The following is a 19510-nucleotide window of genomic DNA, read 5'->3' on the forward strand; positions in this document are numbered from 1 at the left end:
ATGTATCTTCGTCCACCAGCCCTGCGGCCAATTCTCCGTAACAGAGGCATGGTTAGTGGTATGTATCCGGTTAAACCCTCGTGCCGGTCGATTTCAACTGGACCGACAATCTCCGAGATATCTCAAGAATTGTTAACTGCCTCCTCGACTGGCTTCGCCATTAAGGTAGTGAGTCAAATCCAGTGAAATCAATTTGCAAGCAACGGGGAATGTATCCAATGGTTTGCGAATTCAACCAGGGCGCAAGGCACGCGAGACGCCGGTACGTCGATATTCATTCAAAAACACAATCGATTGGAAGGAAGCGTAGTACAAAATAAAACAGAGAGCGGGTGATACGGTAATAACAAATAGAGACCTTCGTGTTTCGTTGATTTGGTGCGTTCAGTTACAGAAAGAGAATCTGTGGAAGCAGTAGTGAGCAGGAATGACACGAAGTGTATGAGTTTGGAGACGAACCATAGATAAGGGAATCGGGCACGGGCCCGCCATTCAACTTCAAAACAGGACTTCCCTCGGTTCAACATTGGAAGCAGCTTCATAGAAGCTCGAGCTAAATTCGACAGCTGACCAAGTCGACGACGGGCCATGGGACGAAGGGGACGCAGGAATAGAGGTCTGCATCACATCCTCGAACGAGGATGACCTAGAGATGGATGATAAAGGTGATAGAGACCCGGAAGATACGTATCCGTCTTCACTTGAACTACTGTCGAATTCATTCCAAGGATCGTCGTACTCGAGGTCGACCCCAGGTTGCACATTTTGTTCCGCCTCCCTGAACGCACGGCGTTCGTTGGCTTCAGAGAGGAATGAAGAAGAAAAATCGAGGGTCGGGAGGACGAATGACTGTGCTGGATCGATATTAGGCGTCCCCATGTCGAACGTTGTATCCATCGGAAGAGGGGACGCAAACGATGCTGGGGACGTCAGGCTAGATCCCGAGAACAACGATTCGCCTTCTTCCTCCGCTGCCGATAGATATCCCTTCTCGTTCTCTTCTTCGGCATGCCATACCTCTTCCAGCGAACACCACCCCTTCCCACTCTCTCCGATAACACCTCTAACCTCCGCCTCCGTCCACCCTTGGAACTCCACCTTGAGGACGGTGCACACGCCCTCCAACTCATGCAGGTCCTCGCGGCTGACGTTCGTCTTGGCTTGATCACGTCGTCGGGGCCGTATGATCCCAGCTCCTGGCCCAGAATAGGCCGAGCAGACAACACCACTCCTGGACCATACATTGGCCTGGTCCAGCCGCGCAAAGAGAGTTGATACACGAAGAGCGTGGTTGCTGTGCGAGGCGTGCGTCTGGCCTACTTGAGGGAGAGGTAAGAACCTCCCGTTGCCTGAAGCTATGTCTGGTGCTCTGTCGAGGTAATCGTCAAGTGCGGAAAGTGGGACCCTGTTGGTAGGGGTGGGAGCGAGAGGGATGAGGAGGTAGGTGGTGACGGCGGGAGCGACGGGAGCGGAAAAGTAGCGCTCGAGGTCGGCGGATTCAAATGACTGCTCTTTTGCGACAGCAGGCTTCTTCATCTCGATCTTGGTAGGTCGTGCCTTCAACTTGGAGCCGCCCGTCCTACGAACCTTCTTCGTAGATGCGACGACGAGGTGCCTGCGCATGGGTTTGGGTCGGCCGGTCTTGAGATCGTCCAAGTCAGCTTCATACAGTGCGCGGACTGCGATTGGGACGTTGTCGACGAGGTTCTGGAAGATGGGCCTTCCAGTAGAGAAGCTTCGGGCGGTGCCCAAGCCCACCTGAGAGGCAACAGGCCCACGGATAGGAACCTGGGGAGCCCTGGGAAGGAACGTGCCCGATCCGAAGTTGTTGTTACGGATTGCATGTCGAACGGGAAGCGACAACCCAGATTGGATGGTAATCGGCCTAGCCTTCACCAGCGTCCGGCTTGCATTAGACAAGGGGTTGGGTCCCAATGGAACCTTGATCCCTGGTGCAGCGAGGCGGGTGAAAAGCCGAGCAACAAGCCCTCTTGTCGAGGAAAAGAGTTGGTGGGGAGGTGTACGAGGTCGGATTTGTTCAAGTGTCGTTGCGAAGAACTGGGTCAAATGGGAATTGTGGACCGTGGGTGGTCGAACTGGCGCGGTGTGTAAGGCTCTGCTTCCAGCCCCTCCACCGCCATGGTGTGTCCCTCCGCTCGTCCCATGGTGCGAACGGAGGGCATTGGCGGCTTTGCGGGCAGCAGACCGCACGCCGTGAGATGCGAATGGCATCTCGCCCTGTTATTGCTGCTCTAGGGGCCTGATAGGGGTGCGCCTAGATTCGTGGGTCCTGGTTTTTATAAGGCTAGGACAGTCCGGAATGTGGTGGAGCAGAGACAAGGGACGAGTCAAGTGCAGTGCTCTCCATATTAACGGCGGCAAACGTGGAGACGAACCTGCTCGGCTGCGGCACCAAAGCTGGCGTCAGCTTGCCTGCCGAACGGCAACTTCCGAAAGCCGTTGTGGCGGTGCAGGACGGGCGCCTATTGCACGGAGCTCTATCCTGAATCGAATGGCCCTCGTGCTGAGCACCCTGGCGATGTCATCGGAGGCCCCTGTATATGGCAAGGCTTATAAAGCGGCCAGCCTTATGAGAAGGGTGAGCTCCGCAATCTCCCCATGCATGTGGATGCGATTTCCCAGCACAGCTGGCTCACCTCTGCGCTTTCCGCTGACTTCAAAGCTAAAGTGAGTTTTCCCAGCAGCATTCAAGAATAAAGATCGCTGATCTGAGTGATCTACCAGGCCATCGATAGTGAGTAAACAGTTCCATGCTCCGCCTTCCTTGACGGGTACGCTGTCGTCATCGGTCGCCGCTGTCCCCCTGTTTACAAGTCCCTCAATGTAGCACCATAATATTCTCAGCTCAATAATGGCGGAACCTTCGTAGGTATATGACTACCTACTAACTCTAGATCAAGAAGTATAACCTCGCCTTGAATATTTGCAATGATTGGTTTTCAACATCCCAACTGAACAGGTTGCTACAGTCTGGACATCACGCGCGTCGACGGGCAAGATCTTGTTCTTGGTGCGAGATACACATCCCCTTTATTGACCTCACCGGTGCGATAGTCAGTGAGCAACACCGTGTTTGCGTCCTTTCGTAGTGCTCAACACGCCATGCTGGGACCTAGTACGGTTCTCATCGGATGCCCCCCCCCCCCCCCCTTGACTGTGAGTCAAACTTGATCGCAGCACGCTCACCTACTCGTTCTGTCTCATAGCCAAAACCATGATCGACTCATTGCGAATCCCCTTGTTCTATGTCGGAGTAAGTCATGACGGTGTATGGTGGTTGTTGACGTGACCTTCCCCGAGCCCGCATATGCGGATGGATTGGCGCTTTGACCTCCAAGCGGTATGAGAAGTCAAAGCGCTCTGCAAGTGTCGTCGCTTTGACCCGCCAAAGTGTCTATAAATATGCTCTCAAAACCACTACTCTATTCCTCAGAATCCCGACTCGTCTACCACCCTTTGCAAAGAAACACTTGACGACAGTGAAATCATGGGTAAGTGTCAGAAGTTCGTTTCGCGTCTCTATTGCGTTTACTGATCTGCTTCTCCAGCTTCAGAAATCAACAAAGACAGATTCTACCTTGCTTACTACAGTCGCGACGGATGGACTGGATTGGATGGTGAACAAAACCGATTCGACGTCGGCTTCCTGGCCCTCCCTAAGAATGCGGATCCCAAGTCACCCGAGGAAACAGCGATGGCATTTCTTGCATCTGGTGGACCGATCAGCGGTGAGCTTGGGTATGTCTACAGTGCAAAGCGCTGGCCCGCTGCTGCTAAAATGCAGCGGCTTCACGGGCTACTTTATCTCGGTAAACTCACTCACTCCCGGGACCAGGTATGGGAAATCATGCAGAAGGTCCCTGTTGCACAAGGAAAGTATTTTGACTGAACTCTCTGGGCACGAGATGCCATCAAGGTATGAACCTCCCTTTTTCCATTTCTAGCTCAGAAAATTAACTCTCAAATCCTAGGCTCTTCAGCACGGAAAGGTAATAACCGACCCATATGCATTGGCAGCTAGCCTTGTCGACCTGTGGACTATGGGCCACCAATACACACGGAGCCATCTCCGTGAGGTAACCCCCACTTTTGTTCCAACTGCTCACGTCGACGGAGCGCCTATTAAATCCGCTCTAGAAGGATTTTAGAGGACTCTAGCCGGAAGGCCATCCTTCTGACTTATGATATCTTTCTTTTTAATATTTGTTTCTTTGTTTCTTTCTTTTTTCATTGGTGGAGTTTTTAATCTTTCTTGTGTCTGACGAGTCTTCCTCTGTGGTATCTTACGAGTACCTTGGAACGTGAAACTCGTAGAGTTAGCGAAACGCCCCTTTCGTATAAACGTTATCTCAACGTCAGACGAGGAGAAGTCGCCGCCCTGCCCATTTTCCTCGATGCCCGAGAAGCGCCCTTGGCGCTTATTATTCACAACCTCAAGGGGATCGGAATGTAAGAAGTCCAGTGCATTCCATAGATATGCAGAAGGCCCATCAAACGTGAAGAAGGTCATTAAAAATTCGTAAAAGATGAGCAGGCGGAAGACAAAGATATCCGAACCCGAGAATAAATGGTAAAAGATAGACCGAGTGAGTGATTAGTCCAGAACGTCAAAAGAAAAAATAATGAACAAGGGAATGGAGGCCACACCACCTCTAAGGCCATCCCTCCTGTCCACTCTTCCTCGCTCTGTAATTGCATTCGATAAGGAGAGGAACCAGCCCCGAATCAGATGTGTAATAGTCCAACATCACCCATCCCCTCAGCCTCCTCGACTCCATCGTAGTCGATGGTATAACTTGGGTATCCGAGGCATGCGTCTGATCCGCCCCATCTACACCACCGGCATTGGCGACGCCCGAAGCAGATGCTTGCGCACCACGCGCAGCAGCACCTCTATCATCCACCACCTTCTTCTCCTTCCTCCACCACCGCAACCTCCTCCTTCTAAGGGTATCAGGATCCACAGGCCCATCCCTCGTAGCAGTGTTAACGTCCGCATTAGCAACCGCTTGATCGTGCAGCTGTGCTGCGGGTGTACTCCTCAGCGCAGGCACGAGCTCTTCCAATAACCACTTTGCCGTTCTGGAATTCACTCCTTCGAAGCCCAGTTTCCAGCCTGGGAAACCGATGCCTTTGGCTACAAAAGGTGGGAGGGCGAGGGGGAAGGTTGCAGCGGAGAGGTAGGTGATGCTGAGCTGTGGCTCGGTATCGTCGTAGACGTTCCCGGGCTCGGGAAGGGGGAATGTGAGTGGGACGGAGATCGTTGGATGTAGAACGGACGTCGAAAGCGTAACCTTCTCTGGGACGGAAAGGAACGAGGGTATAGCATACCTAAATAACGACCATCTTAGCCATGGTCAGACGTAATGAGAAGGCGCACATACCAATCATGCGTTCTAACTGTCGTGCCCTTCAGCTTCCACACAAACCCGTTCCTATCACTATTGGGCCATCGAGTAGGGTGGATCCCCATCCCCTGCGTCCCACCCTCCCAATTCTGCTTGTCACCATTAAACCGACTGAACATAACCACCTTCCCTCTAACCTCGCCCAGCGTCGGGATCCGATTCTCCAAATACCACATCCCCATATCCCTCTTCCCATCCGGACCAGTGTTCTTGAAACCCCCAGGGCTAGCCATGATCTCCTCCCTCACCAACCGCGCCCATACATCCTTCGACGTCACCTGGAAATCCTCCTGCTTCAGCGACATTACGATCGTCTCACTCTGGCCGGCGGGTGAGTTGAGGAACGTGTGGATGGTGCTGAGGATGGTGGTGAACGGGGTGCGCTGCGGGTAGATACCATGGTAGGCGAGGAGTCGAAGTTCGGGTTCGGCAGACGTTGTTGTGGCTGTTACTGCCCCAGGTGGGTCGGTCGAGGTTGGATTGGGAACGGGGGCGGGCGTGGATTTGGACTTGAAGTTGAAGGGGAGGTATTTGGCGGTGACGGGCACGACTGCTAGTCGGACATCTAAAACGCGGATACCAGCGAGGAGTTGCGCTGAGAGTGTATCACTCGGTTCTTGGCACTGCGATACCGGCCATCCATAGAAAGCCATCCTACAGGAGTAATGAATGATTCAATTCAAATTCAGTCTTTCCGGATAGCAGTGACAGAGAGAACGTACGTTTCGTGAGTACCTGTATCATGTGAACGCGTCGTTAGCATCAAGAAGTCTAACTATAGGACTACGTCGCCCAAGAGAGACTAACCTGGCAGGAGTAGGGAAGAGAGCGGTAGTGAATCAGGCATGTCTGCCAAAAACGAGGAGACGTTCCTTCGTGGCAGGACGACCAGTGCTTGGGCGGACTATCGCGCGCAATTTAGGGCATATTGGTGGTGATAACTTGGAGGACGTACCCAGTAGCAGTAGACTCTCCATGGTGTGGTCTCCGCGAGGGACACCTCATTCCAGGAGCCCTTCCTCTTCGACCAAGATCCAGGCAGAGGGATCTCGAAGGTCCCTGCAGATTCCTTCTCTTGGGCATTGGCGGTCGCGTCGGTAGCAGCAGACGTTTTGGTTAGGTACAGCCGTTTCCATGCACCCCCAGGAGCCCTCGTTGGCTTCTGCGGCTGCAGATAAACAAAAGCAGCAGACTCTGCCCTCGAAGACGATGCTGTGATCGTCTCGTCTGTCAAATTGTATATGTCGAACTTCATGGTGTTCTGTGTAGTCTAGTCAGCACTTGAAGCGCTCTCTTTGAGTTAAGAGGGTCTACAGCGTTACAACCTTGAACGACGGCGACTACGGTCGTTACGCGAATCTCGCCCACAACGTGGTCGTTCAAGAACAAAAGTGGGTTTGACGGCAAAAAGGCTTGGGATTCATTTAAGTAAGGGACCTCGCGACCGGTGCAGGCAGCGAGCCTGATGCCATTTGATCATATTCCGGGGAGATCATGGAGCTTGTCATGATGGTGGCTTCAATAGGGGACAACGCGGGGTGATCACAGATGGCAATGACCATGAGATAAGATAAGATAAAGCTAATTAACAGTTCAGCCGTCCATGACCGTAGCGTCATCCAGTTACTATTTGAACGACTGAAATTCAGAAAGAAATGGCTTCTTCGTCCTTTCTTCCTCCCACATAATACTCAGACAACCATGCCGTCCCTCGACCTCACCACCAACGTCAAGGTAAGGCGCTTACCGCACTGAAAGGGGCTTAAAGTGTGATTGACCGACGTTGTCCAGATCGAAGATGAGAAGGCGTTCGCGCTCGAGTTCTCCAAGGCGAGTGAGATGAATATGCCTTGGAGGTGACACGGCGTTGACAACGACGCACGCTTCTTCAGTTCGGCGCCAGCATCCTGGGTAAACCTGAGAAATACATCTCCGTCAATGTCAAATACAACCCAGCCCTCACGTTTGCTGGATCATTCGACCCCGCGTTCCTGCTCACCATCGTACGTACAGTGACCCAGCTGCGCCTGTTGCCCGGATAGCTTGGTTGATTGACTTGGTTGATTGACGCTCCTGCTGCATAGGTGAGCTTGGACAACATCAAGCCTGATCTGAATGAGAAATACAGCGCGGAGCTGTTCGCGTTCTTCAAGGAGAAACTCGGCGTTCCAGGAGATAGGGGCTACGTTGTCTTCAACGATCCAGGCAGGGCCTACATTGGGTGAGTTAGAAATTGAATGTATGGTGAATGTCCTCTCACTTTCGGCGTGCAGTCACCAAGGAACGACCTTCGCTGCCATCTTCGGCAAGTAAACAGAGGGCAAGGAGAAGCGATGATTGAAGTTCCGACTCATTGAGTCGCAATTGTATGAAGAAATCTAATCGTTACGTCTGGCTACAAAGTATACGTCAAATATTGTTCTGAGAACTAGCCGCTAAGTACTCTCAAAAGAACGTCCCAAGGGGACGTCCCAAGTCATAAGCCATTCCGGACTTGGTAGATTTCCTTTGTCGCTCTTACGTCACACATTAATGAAGGATATAAAAAGGTAGTCGATTGGTGCACAGACTAGACTAAGGGGCAAAATGGAGAGCCATAAAATGCAATGGCCCACCTCCCTCCCTCTCCACGCCCCGCAAGCGGTTATGGATAACTATGAGTAGAAAACCACCAACATAACAACTACACTCGAGCAACCGGCTGATACACTACACGGTGTCAGAGGCAGTGAGAAAGTAGTTGGGTAAAGGAAACTTGCCTACGATGAGTAGTAGGAAAAAGACCACCACCACCCACTACACCCGACGACACCGTCCTGCAGCTACCCTGTACACAAACCTATCAGAATGAAGTTGGGAGAACAAAACAGAAAACGCACGTTAAAACCCATACAAGCAATCCACCATCGACCTACTCCCAACCCCACGTCCTCGACAAAACAAGCTTTAAGCTTCAACTCGAAGAAAAGTAAAGGAAATTACGATACGTCCATAACGATGAGCCCAACCAAACTCGCCCGCTAGGAACGAGCCAAGTGAGAAATCAACGCGGAACACACCGGTAGAAAGTCAAAGTGGGATACTTCCATAAGGAAGAGCGAATCGCGCAGCGTTGCAGCGAGGTGAAGTCTTCATCATCCAGACATGAACCCACGTCTCCTCCCAAATCCGACCAGAACCCTAAACCACCTACAAACCCTGGAACACCCCTACAGCCCCAACAACACACCTCAACAACACAGCCCTACAACACCAGTGATACAGATGTACCGACTCTAACAATAGCCTAAACTATGATAGAGTGCCAATGTGTGGCGGAACTCCGACAGGTTAACGTGGTGAACGGGCAATATGAACCATACGATCACACTGGACACAAGTTGACGACTTGCACGAAGGTGAGAGAGAAAGCGTGTGTGAATGAGTGGAAGATGACCAAAACGTTGAGGGGCCGTTCTTGCAGGCAACTGACGATGTCAAGGTTGGCACAGGTAAAGGTGAATCTCACGAAGAGATGGAAAGCCAAAGACGGCCCAGGAGGGGAACCAGTCTTGGAGTGGACGGACGCGTAATAGGCCAACACGAGGGCCAAACGTGGTCGAAAGCCGAAGCCGAAGCTGGCGAAACGAATGAGACGGGTTGGAAAACCGATGTCGGCAGAGCGACAAACATGGGCAAAAATGGGGGAACGCGAGAACTTGACATGGGCATGAAGGCCCTGCTGAACCTGGACTGAGCGACGGAATGCAAGAGTTCACATCTCACAGGGAAGGTCCGAGCCGATGACGATGAAATGGAGTGATGACCAGCGCGAGAGGCGCGGTGTGCTGAGCACTGAAGAGCTCTTGAAGCTCAATGAGCTTGATGATCAACTGGCCTTGAGGCGACCATCCGAATGGTGTGCGTTGAGGAGGCCGGTAAACGGCGCATCTGCAAGAAGGCGTTCAGCCAACGATGAACCCTGGCGGGCACGTACGGCAAGCCACTAGATGTCGCATGGCTATGACCGGGTGTGTCGACGAGCGATGAGAGAGTTGAGGGCGAGAAGAGAGCAAAGTCGGCGTCGAGGTCGCAGTCGAGAGGGGGGAAAGAAAGGAACAATGGAGACTTCAAACGCCGCCCGCGACGCTTTATATACAATCTGGAGGACCCCACAGCCTCCCACTCTAGAGGGTTCCACGCACAGCAATCGAGCAATCCACCTTGGAGCCTGGAGCGAGGATAGACCACCCTTAGTCACATCCCGTGCACAAGAATTCAGTCCACCCCACCCTTGCTCCGTCCGGCACAGCCACCCCCTGACCCTCAACCCACTAACCTATTTTTAGAACAGTCAGGACTCGCAGCAGCCTCGCAGGGAGTAGCAAAAATGTCCATGTCCATTAGACAGGCGTTAATAGAACTGTCCATATGCAATCCAGAAAGATGAAGCAGATATCGTCACATCACATTACTCGGAATTGATAATAGGTATCCTCTGCTTCCTCCCCGCAACGGGCCAAACCTCTTCCATCGTCGCAGCCTTCCATATCCTTCCTCCTCTAGCAACAAGGAGAATATCTCTCGTCGGCCCCACGGTGGTGAAGGGTTGCGTCCCATCGTCTTCTGCCAACAGATCCACCCCAGGTGGGAATACGAGGAAATCAGCCAACTTCCCAGCTTCGAGAGAGCCAATGGAGTCGTGGAGTCCAATCGTCTTTGCTCCGTCGATGGTGGCAGCGCGGAGGGTCTGAGTTAAAAAAGGTCAGTGAATGGAGTGGGTGGGTGAGGTCATAACGGACGGACGTACCTCATAACGAGTCAGCCCTCCGGCTCTCGTGAACTCCATCTCTGCATGATAGTTCACTCCCAAAGGTTGCTCACCATGAGCACCAATGTTCGCCAACAACCCCTTCTTCACCATCTGAGCGACCGATGCTGATGCGTTGAAGAATTGATAAGCTAAAGATCATAGAGTCGTCAGACTTTATCCAATAAAGGAGACTCTGGTAGACCTACAGTTCTTAGGCCTTGCAGTAGATTCAGACAGGGTTTCCAAGATATCATGTCGCATGAACCTTCGCAACTTGGGATCATTGGGGATATCTTCATTAGCCCAGACAAACTGCTCGCCCCATGCACCGCCATAATTGACAATATGTGTCGGGGTGTTGCCAGTCCCGCTCAAGGCATACAAAGTCTGAACATCCTCGTACAGCACGGGAACAGGAATCGAATGCTCGACCGTCGTCATACCTAGAGAAAATAAAGAATCAGATTTGTGACAGGACGAGTGACGACAACGTACCGTCAATGATATATGTCAAATCCCAATCCCAGTTCATCCCACCCTCAGGAACGCACAACATACTGAAATTCCTTGCAACACTCAACAACCTCTGCCTCGAAGCCCTGTCCCAAAACAACAACAAAACGCCGTTAACCACCAACCCAACGCAAACCACCAGATCGTCACTCACCTCGAAGGAATATTGTAATTCTTATACGAAATCCCAAACGGCCCAGCCTCAGCTTTAATCCTCGTTAAAGCTTCCTTCGCCTCGTCCAAGTCCACAATATACTGATGGATCCCCGGTATACCAGCACCATAAATGATATCGCCCACAGTGAAGATTCTGGGTCCAATCATAAACCCTCCCTCGATCCTAGCTCTCTCAATTGGGGCGTCAACGGTGCCCGCGCTGGGGTTGTGCAGCGTGGTGATACCATACGCGAGGAATGTCTCCATCTCCCACGATTTAGACGGGAACTTCGTGGAGTATCCTTCCCAGTGCGCGTGCACGTCGATGAATCCAGGGACGACGAAGCCTGCAGTACAATTGTCAACAAGTTCCCTCCGGCAGAGCGAAGAGACAGTGAACTCACCTCCTTTAGCATCAATCACAATAGCACCCTTCACATCCACCTCCGAGAACGTCTCCAAAGTAGCAACAGCATCAATAACACCCCCTCTCACAATCAAAATACCACCCCTGATCAAATCCGTTTCTTGCTTCCCAGTAGCCATCGTAAGCAGCGTAGCATTGAAGATGATCATCAAATCCGTGATGGCGCCATTGTCCTTGTCGTTAATGGTATAGGAGACTTCGTGTTCCGCATCTTTGGATGCTGGAGTTTGAATCCCAGGCCTGAAACCACTCGCTTCCTTCTTCAACCTCGCGATATCGGTAGAATGTTCAACATGGACTTCTTGGTAGTACAACAAATCCTTGACGCAGTTGATCCCGAAATTGACTTTATCCTGAATAATACTCGTCGCGCACCGACTGAGCCTGTAGACTTCGACCGAGTGGAGATACGGGCCTAAAATAACACAATAGATTCAGTTTCCCTTCTCTCTCACAACGCACCAAAGACATACCCAAGAACCAGAACAACTTCTTCCCATCCCCACTCCACGTAATATCATGCCCACCATCCACACTCAACCTCGCCAGACCCTTGGTCGAATTCCCCGGTTTTGACCACACCCCTCCCTCACCAGCTCCATCCCCATCCCCAACAACAGCCTTCCCAGGTGCAACATAAACATGGAAGAAATCCACAAACGCCACGTTGTCAGGAACGTAGTTCTCCCCTTTCTTGTCTAGCTTGACTGAAGTAGCGAGTTCAGAACTCATCTTTCCCTCTGCTAGGGTGTGGTGCGGGTAGTTCCCGTGTGCGTCAGATCCAGCACCCAAGTCGATGATGAAGGACCGGGAGGATTGGTGTACTAGGAGTTTGTTGCTGCCTTCGAGGAATTGCATGTTGACGCGGTCGGTGGGGCTGATTCGGGATTTGACAAAGGTGAGGTCGCGGATAGGGATGGTCCCCTTGTCGAGGCCTTGGGCGTTCCAGTCTGACGGCAGGGTTACTGTGCCGAGGTACAAACCCGGGTTGGCGGTAGCGATGATATTCCCGCTGAGATAGTCGCTCGCGACCTTGACAAACGCAATTCGCCTTGTCCTCCCTTCACTTCCGCAAAGGATAGGGGAGAAGTACCGCCCCAACGGCAGCCCCTCCACCTCGAACGCAGTCTGCGCAGTGAGATTGGCAATCTCAAACGACGTAAAATTAACGTCCGACCATCGAGCGTGCAGCACGAGGTCGTGAGCATTCTTCACAAAATCTGGAGAATAGTAGGGCTGCTCTGGGTGGAGAATCGGTACTTTGAATGTGCCCCTCTCGTATACGTTGTGCAGATAGGTGACGCCAGCAGCTTGGAACAACGCCCTGCCGCCTTTCTCGTCGACCCGAAGCTCCTTGAAAGCCTGTACCCGCTGTGTCTCCTGAGTTTCGAGCTGGACGAGGTTTCGTGTTCCTTCACGCAGGGTTTCTGCCAGGCGTTTCTCGATGCGCGCGGTGAAACGGATAGGGTGTGGTGTCCCGCCTGAAACTCGCTCTCCCCGTTCATTGACTGACAGAGGCACTCGGTAGATTTGGCCAGCTGCCCAAATGATGACGGCATCGTCCGACGGGGTGAATGCATAAGAGGGGTAGGTACCCATCGGTGCAGAGATGGTTGTGAGGTCGTAGGTTAAACCGTGCCAGATGTGGTGGATGGTTCCAGTCTCCAAGTCCCTAAAAGGCGTCAGTCACAGCCTGTACGTGACCTAGAAGAAACACTCACTTGAGAACCAACGCTGCTTTATCACGGACACGACGAACGAAAGCGAGCGAGCGTCCATCCCGAGAAAGCTCAGGGCGACTTGCACCTCCAGGCCGGGTAATGACAATCTTCTCCGTCGAGCCGGTCGTAAGGTTGCGCTGGTAGATTGCATAGATTCCACTGTGGACATCTAAATAGCGTCAGTACAAACTAACACTAGAGAGAACTTCGACTGATGACAGACCTTTGCTGTAGGAAAAGCGACTGCTATCCACGCTGTTCTTGGAAAAGATAACACTATCATTTCCACACCAAATGATCTGCTCAGGACCAATCTGCTGGTCTCCATAGTCGCTCGAAGTCCATCCGCGTGGCAGGGTCCGACTCAGAACCCGAGTTCCGCTCCCGACAGGGATTTGGGGCTGAACACCGTTGCGGATGTCCTCCAATGAAGGAACCTCGTACTCCCATCCTTCACCTGCACCCAACGACCTAGAAGACGTGTACCACTTGGTGGCTACGACCTTGGTGCCCGAAGGATGGAACCGAGCATCCGACACCCATCTGTACGTCTCGTTCGTAACACGTAGGGCTACAGTCTATTTTCAGTATATGAAAAGCTTAAATAAGGTTGAAACTTACCACCTAGACGACCCTCCCTGGTCAACCGTCTAACCCTCCTCTCCGGCGTCTCTCTGACACCCTTCGCAAGCAACTCCTCATCCTCCTCCTTGAGCACCGCGTCCCCACTCTCCACCTCCATCTCCTCGCACCCCTTCCACTCCATAACCCAAATATTCTCAACCCCAAGCTCTGCATCGCTCCTAAACACCAACCTAGCCCCCTCCGGCGAGAAATGCGGGTCCGAGTCGTGCGGTACACCCCTTAGGATAGGTCTGGCACGACTAACACTCTCCGGGCCAATTGATCCACCCGCTGGGATACAATACAAATCCCCCACCATGTCAAACACGATGTCGCCCGTCTTGGGGTGGACGTCGAGCCGCAGCCACGTCCCCTCCGAGACGTCGTACGCGAGTTTGCGGGGGTAGGGGTAGTCGGTGGAGATGTCCCAGGGCGTTTGCTCGCGTATTGGCCAGGTATCGTCGCGCCATTCGTCTGCTGGGTCTCTAAACGACCTAGTAACGCTGACAGGTTCATTGAAGGCATTCCTTGTGAGATAGAGAGCGCAGAAGGTGAAACCGACTGAGAGGATCGACAGTATTATGTAGTTCCTGAGCAGGTGACGCCGTCGGAACGGGTCTACTAGAGGTCGAGCGGGTTGTGGTAGGGAAAGCCATTGGGCTTCAGTGTATCGTTTAGAGTCCATCGTTCATGACCATAGAGACTGTACAGTAGACCGCTGGAGATAACAAGCAGAGGTCGTCGTCGTTGTCGAGAGTCACGATGTGGTTCGGCGTCAAAGCCTAGAAAGGCGGACATGAAGCGCGTTTCTCACAGTCCCAGCTTGTCCTTTGCTTCTCACCATGTCCCCTGTCCTCGAGTATTCTTCGCTGGAAGCATCCACAAAGTATCCTCTCCACCTTACTCTTGTATCGAACGATGCTCACGAGGCTGTAGATGGAGTAAACTCCCGCCCCCACCCGGATTCACAAGCGTCCAGTCATCGTCATCAGTACGCACTCACAACCAACTCTGTGATTCCAATCTGACCCCGTCCTTCAGAAATCCACGCCAAAGAAACCAGCAACCACCAAAGAAGCATACGATGAAATAAAAGCAAAGAGGGCTTGGGAATTCGCGACCGGTCCAGCAAAGCAACTCCCTATGCAAGCGTTTATGCTCTACATGTCCGGCGGAGGCGTTCAGATATTCAGCATGGGTATCGTGTTTATGCTCCTCATGACACCCTTCAAAAACGTCTTTGCTATGAACGATGGTGTGTTCCCTTTACCTAACTTGCCAGAGGAGTACTGACCTGTATGTATTACAGCATTCGCCCAGTTCGCTCCTTCGACAGCCAAGGACTCGAAATCAATTACCACCTTGACACCTCAGAAGCTTCTCTACATCGCCTGCAACCTCCTGACACTGGGCGTTGGATTATGGAAGTGCAAGTCAATGGGCCTGTTACCCACGGGCACAGGAGACTGGTTAGCTTTCGAGACGCGAGGACCAGTGAGTTAACTCTGCCTCATCCCTTCTGATTTCAGAAGGCGCTGACGATCTTTCCACCAGCCTCCGGAGATATCCCTGTATCACTAGTCACCTGTAATCTATTGTAATAATATACTTATCACATAGCCAAATGTCCACCGCTAGTCCTTCATGCTTCAAAAGCAATACTTCATACAACATTAGACAAAATGACAGAATGTAAAGACAAAAGGTATACGAAAAACACACACAGAAATCACTGGTGTTGTTGCTGCTGCATAGCTTGGGGTGGTGGAGGCGGAGGAGCATACCCACCAAACCCAGGAGGCGGGACACCAGGAGGAGCCATAGGCGGCGCACCATACCCAGGATACACAGGCATCCCAACAGGCGGGGGCGGCATACCCATCGGAGGCATACCCATAGGCGGCGCCATCCCAGGCGGGGGCATACCCATCGGCATCCCCACAGGCGGCGGGGGCGCCACCATCGTCTGCTGCGGCGTAAACCCAGGCGGCTGCGGCGGGGCAGCCAACGCACCCGCAAACTGCCCCGCCTGGTACGGCTGCGGGAACCCAGCAGGCACAGGCGGCCTCGCAGCGCCAAACGCCATCGGTGCTGGAGGCGGACGCGCTGCCACCGGAAGCGCGTTGTTCTTCCGTGCTGCGCGGGCGAGGAGTCGTTCGGCGGCGGTACCGTGACGTTCGCCTTTGCCGTCTTTTTTGAAGGCGTATTGGACGGTGATGGCTTTGTTCATGAGGAATTGGCCGTTCATGGATTCGATGGCTGCGTCGGAGGATTCAAAGTCGGTGTAGGACACGAAACCGTAGCCCTTTGATACACCTGTTGAGGGATCTCGAGCAATCTACACGAAACAGAGTATGGGTGAAACATAACCTTTACAAAGAGACAGAAATACGCACCTTGGCCGTCGTAGCCATCATACCAAACGCACTGAACGTATCATACAATAGTCGCTCGTCCACATTCTCATCCAAGTTCCCAACGAACAAATTGGCGCCAACATCGAGTTGCTTTTTATCCGAAGACGCCTAACATCATCCCAAAGCACAAATACAATCAGCCACTTGACTTTACGGACAAAAGAAAGAGACCTGTGACAGACCTTGTTAACTCTTATGGGCTTTCCCCAAAGTTTAATCTGGTTCATGATCTTACAGGCATATTCCGCGTCTTCTTCCGTCAAAAACTCACAGAAACCGTATCCTTGATGAGCCATTGATATACGGTCTTTTGGTAAATGGACGTTAACTAGATTGGAATTAGCGTTCGTGCCATGGGTTGAATGGAATTAACTGGTACTCACCGACGGGACCAGCCTGCAACATCAACTCCCAAATGAGTGCATCTGTACACCTCTCGTCCAAATTTCCCTGCAGAAACGCATATAAGCAGAATTTCCAGCACGTTGACTTGGTATACGCACCAAGTACACTGTAGCCTCTTGGTTTCTGTCATCTTGAGGACGCGACATGGTGAAAGTTCGAGAGAAGTGCAGTGAGCTCGACAAAGCCTTGGCACAGTCACTACAACCTCCGGCAACGGATCTCACACGGCCCGACGCCACGCATCAAGCATAGCCACGAAAAGCATACTCAGCGAGTCAGTCCTGGTGGGACCACTTTAAAACAGGAGTAAAGCATTCCAGCGCTTAGTCTGTTCAATTGAAAGAGCTCTCATTCGTACGTCTGGAGCACAATGACCCTGATAATTAGTCCTCCACAATGGGTAGTCGGGTATGAAGCAAAGACTACGACCACGATGAGCTCCAAACAAAAAAACAGTAGTGTAACAATTGTAATTCTAGTGGAAAAGAAAGAGCTAACCATTATTGCGGTGAAATACACACACCATCTCACCAAGAAACTTAGCATTGAGATGAAAACCGAAAGATGTCTGATTTAACATAAAGAAGGGGAGGCAGAGAGAAAAAAAAAGAGGGAGGGCAGCAGTTAGGAAGGTAGTCGAGAGAGAAAGAAAAAATAAGGCAAACGTCGGATATATAACCAGGTCATGGCAAGGAATGCAAGCTCGTAAAAGCGTGAAGAAAGACGTAAAAAAGGCTGGCGGAAAGAGGGTTCATCATCAGAGGACGTTGCACTTATTTTTCTTCCTTGGGACAATCGGCGGCTCCAGGGCGGCGACAATAGCCTATGGGAGGAGAAAAAGTCAGCACACACAACATCCACCGGAACCTAAGAAACTGAAGAAACGCACCTCATCGAACACATTCTTCAAACCCTTCTGTGTCAACGCCGAGCACTCCACATACTTGACTGCACCAAGCTCCCTAGCAAGCCGCTCGCCGCTCTCAGCGCTGACAGGTCTCTGCTTCTGCCTGGCCAACTTCTCAATCACCTGCGCATCATCCCTCAAGTCCACCTGTGTTCCAACAATCAAGCACGGCACGCCAGGACAGTGGTGGTGCACTTCAGGGAACCACTTCTCTTTCACGTTCTCGAACGATGCCGGTGATGTGACGCTGAAGCAGACGAGGAAGACATCCGTTTGGGGGTATGACAAGGGACGAAGACGATCGTAATCCTCCTGACCTGGAGATATTTTGAGGACCCCTCTGTTGTCTTTCAACGCAATTCAAGCAAAGACATACCGGCGGTATCGAAGAGACCTAACGTGTAGGGGTCTTCGCCGATCATGACCGTGACCGCATAGTTGTCGAACACCTATTGTGGGAGCGATTGGATATCGAACACAGGGCTGGGCGAGTCAAACGGGGGGTGACGTACAGTTGGAACATACTCGCTCGGGAACTTGTTGGTGGTGTAGGAAATGAGGAGACAAGTCTAATGGTTGTGCCCGCTCAGCGTTCGAGTTCGGTGTGTGGTGAGAAGCGAAAGGGGGGAAACAGGAGGACGAACCTTGCCAACCGCACCATCACCAACAACAACACATTTAATCGTTTGCATTCTGTTCACTGAAGATAATGCATGAGCAAGACCGGTCTGCTGCAGCAATATCGCCCTGGGCTGCACAATGGGCCTGCTATTCAGCGTGGCAACGGGGCCTCGTGGCTATGCGACGCCCTTGGACTGGATTGTGGACGGTGGAGAGGGAAACTCACCTGGATATTCGCCTAAGGAGCTCTCAAGAAAAGACGACGACGATAACCGATTGCTCTTTGAAATGCAGGGGCCCTAACCGCGGATGTTCGCGCGACGGTGTTGAAATCTGCGGGACCAGAAGCGATAGTGTCAATTGCTGGGCATTTTGAGCGGGGATTTGGAGTAAAAGGGGGACTGTAACAAGAATACAAAAGACATACAGAGCGATTTGAAGTTGAATGCTAGAGTGTAAAACGATTTCGAGCGCTGACTGTCGCTGACGGTCTGGATGGGTTGGTTGTAACTCGGACTTTGGGATCACTTGGGTAAACCACCACGGCGCTGTCCGACTGGCACGACAACAAACATGCACAAACTATCTTTCCCCGTTTCAACTCAGCCCAAATTCGTACCTGAACCCGCCATCACAATTCCATATCTCCAAAAAATTATATGTACATGAACTTCTCAATTAAACTAGATGGTATCTCCTATTGAAAATCCTAAACCCATACTGTCCAAAACGATAATCGGATAAATGGGTGAAATCCCGACAGATATCAGAGTAGCCGAAGTGTTAATGATCCAAAGATGGAGTCGCCCGCTTCTACTTCTTTGGTGCTTCATCCCCTGATGTCCCCAACTCAGATTTAGAGGAGTCTTCCACAAAACTAATGACCAAACCCACCTTGGCTCGGTTGGGACGAAGCGGCTACGGGAAGAGACCACCAACACAACTGGCCTTCCTTTGTAGCGGTGATCATACATCCTTCCTTTCCTGTCCCACCTCCATCCAACGTCTATATTGATCGTAACAAAAACGTCATCAACATGTGGCCTTACTCCAACCTAAACCATGAAAGCGGAAACTCACAGCGACAGCCTGAATACAATCACCTACATATCGGAGGAACCAAATGTCAGTCCTCGATTCCATCCCGGCCAAACGCCGCCGAGCATAAAACAAACAACTCACCCTGGTCGTGCTCAAGCCCATAAACTATCGCAGCCTTCTTCTTATCCCAGACAAGCACGCAGCTCTCAATCGACCCAAGAAGGATGGCCTGGGACTGTGTAGCAAACACAGCCCCAAATTCAAACCCAGGCGGACATCTCGATGAATGCGGCTGTTGCAGTTGCGGCTGTTGATCCTTGCATGTGTATATCTGCTCAACGTGACCTTTATTCTCGGACATCCGGAGGGCAACGAGTACTGCGCTTCCGTTGTCCTGCCCGACTAGAACATGCGTCCCCTGCGGACTCATGTCAAGCGAAACACTTGATCAACACGC

The 19510-nt window shown here is 51.9% G+C and overlaps 10 protein-coding genes across 10 annotated transcripts; 5 read left to right on the forward strand and 5 right to left on the reverse strand.

The window, feature by feature from the left end:
* Positions 1-277: 277 nt before the first annotated feature.
* On the reverse strand, positions 278-2341 carry CC1G_10829 (hypothetical protein). Its single transcript, XM_001833712.2, has 2 exons — positions 460-2341; positions 278-403 (listed from the first exon to the last, which is right to left on the reverse strand). The coding sequence occupies exon 1, from the start codon at positions 2230-2232 to the stop codon at positions 499-501; it is 1734 nt and encodes a 577-aa protein (XP_001833764.1). The 5' UTR covers positions 2233-2341; the 3' UTR covers positions 278-403; positions 460-498.
* A 278-nt stretch (positions 2342-2619) lies between these two features.
* CC1G_13984 (hypothetical protein) lies at positions 2620-3910 on the forward strand (the record flags this gene model as incomplete). Its single annotated transcript, XM_002911899.1, has 5 exons — positions 2620-2688; positions 2746-2755; positions 3228-3274; positions 3455-3512; positions 3570-3910. The coding sequence occupies 5 exons, from the start codon at positions 2620-2622 to the stop codon at positions 3908-3910; spliced, it is 525 nt and encodes a 174-aa protein (XP_002911945.1).
* Positions 3911-4673: 763 nt separating this feature from the next.
* On the reverse strand, positions 4674-6875 carry CC1G_10832 (hypothetical protein; the record flags this gene model as incomplete). Its single annotated transcript, XM_001833715.2, has 6 exons — positions 6755-6875; positions 6385-6690; positions 6237-6333; positions 6152-6164; positions 5406-6083; positions 4674-5352 (listed from the first exon to the last, which is right to left on the reverse strand). The coding sequence occupies exons 2-6, from the start codon at positions 6682-6684 to the stop codon at positions 4674-4676; spliced, it is 1767 nt and encodes a 588-aa protein (XP_001833767.1). The 5' UTR covers positions 6685-6690; positions 6755-6875.
* Positions 6876-7130: 255 nt separating this feature from the next.
* Positions 7131-7742, forward strand: CC1G_10833 (hypothetical protein; the record flags this gene model as incomplete). The annotated part of the gene is made up of 5 exons (XM_001833716.2): positions 7131-7163; positions 7221-7285; positions 7333-7432; positions 7514-7650; positions 7703-7742. The coding sequence occupies 5 exons, from the start codon at positions 7131-7133 to the stop codon at positions 7740-7742; spliced, it is 375 nt and encodes a 124-aa protein (XP_001833768.2).
* A 534-nt stretch (positions 7743-8276) lies between these two features.
* On the forward strand, positions 8277-9165 carry CC1G_10834 (hypothetical protein; the record flags this gene model as incomplete). Its single annotated transcript, XM_001833717.2, has 3 exons — positions 8277-8397; positions 8730-8827; positions 8911-9165. The coding sequence occupies 3 exons, from the start codon at positions 8277-8279 to the stop codon at positions 9163-9165; spliced, it is 474 nt and encodes a 157-aa protein (XP_001833769.2).
* Positions 9166-9879: 714 nt separating this feature from the next.
* CC1G_10835 (amidohydrolase) lies at positions 9880-13804 on the reverse strand (the record flags this gene model as incomplete). Its single annotated transcript, XM_001833718.2, has 10 exons — positions 9880-10158; positions 10219-10370; positions 10428-10664; positions 10717-10820; positions 10889-11237; positions 11295-11732; positions 11791-12989; positions 13039-13207; positions 13262-13609; positions 13660-13804. The coding sequence occupies 10 exons, from the start codon at positions 13802-13804 to the stop codon at positions 9880-9882; spliced, it is 3420 nt and encodes a 1139-aa protein (XP_001833770.2).
* Positions 13805-14504: 700 nt separating this feature from the next.
* Positions 14505-15243, forward strand: CC1G_10836 (endoplasmic reticulum protein; the record flags this gene model as incomplete). The annotated part of the gene is made up of 5 exons (XM_001833719.2): positions 14505-14548; positions 14599-14653; positions 14704-14917; positions 14972-15156; positions 15217-15243. The coding sequence occupies 5 exons, from the start codon at positions 14505-14507 to the stop codon at positions 15241-15243; spliced, it is 525 nt and encodes a 174-aa protein (XP_001833771.2).
* A 148-nt stretch (positions 15244-15391) lies between these two features.
* Positions 15392-16630, reverse strand: CC1G_10837 (splicing factor 3b subunit 4; the record flags this gene model as incomplete). The annotated part of the gene is made up of 5 exons (XM_001833720.2): positions 15392-16000; positions 16059-16187; positions 16262-16407; positions 16463-16529; positions 16583-16630. The coding sequence occupies 5 exons, from the start codon at positions 16628-16630 to the stop codon at positions 15392-15394; spliced, it is 999 nt and encodes a 332-aa protein (XP_001833772.2).
* Positions 16631-16844: 214 nt separating this feature from the next.
* Positions 16845-18500, reverse strand: CC1G_10838 (GTP binding protein Cdc42). The gene is made up of 7 exons (XM_001833721.2): positions 18440-18500; positions 18239-18345; positions 18036-18091; positions 17904-17960; positions 17768-17840; positions 17374-17708; positions 16845-17307 (listed from the first exon to the last, which is right to left on the reverse strand). The coding sequence occupies exons 3-7, from the start codon at positions 18081-18083 to the stop codon at positions 17242-17244; spliced, it is 579 nt and encodes a 192-aa protein (XP_001833773.1). The 5' UTR covers positions 18084-18091; positions 18239-18345; positions 18440-18500; the 3' UTR covers positions 16845-17241.
* CC1G_13985 (hypothetical protein) lies at positions 18151-18315 on the forward strand (the record flags this gene model as incomplete). The annotated part of the gene is made up of 1 exon (XM_002911900.1): positions 18151-18315. The coding sequence occupies one exon, from the start codon at positions 18151-18153 to the stop codon at positions 18313-18315; it is 165 nt and encodes a 54-aa protein (XP_002911946.1).
* Positions 18501-19510: the final 1010 nt, after the last annotated feature.

This window comes from Coprinopsis cinerea, assembly GCF_000182895.1.
Source record: "Coprinopsis cinerea okayama7#130 chromosome 2 map unlocalized cont3.2, whole genome shotgun sequence".
Lineage (NCBI taxonomy): Eukaryota > Fungi > Basidiomycota > Agaricomycetes > Agaricales > Psathyrellaceae > Coprinopsis > Coprinopsis cinerea.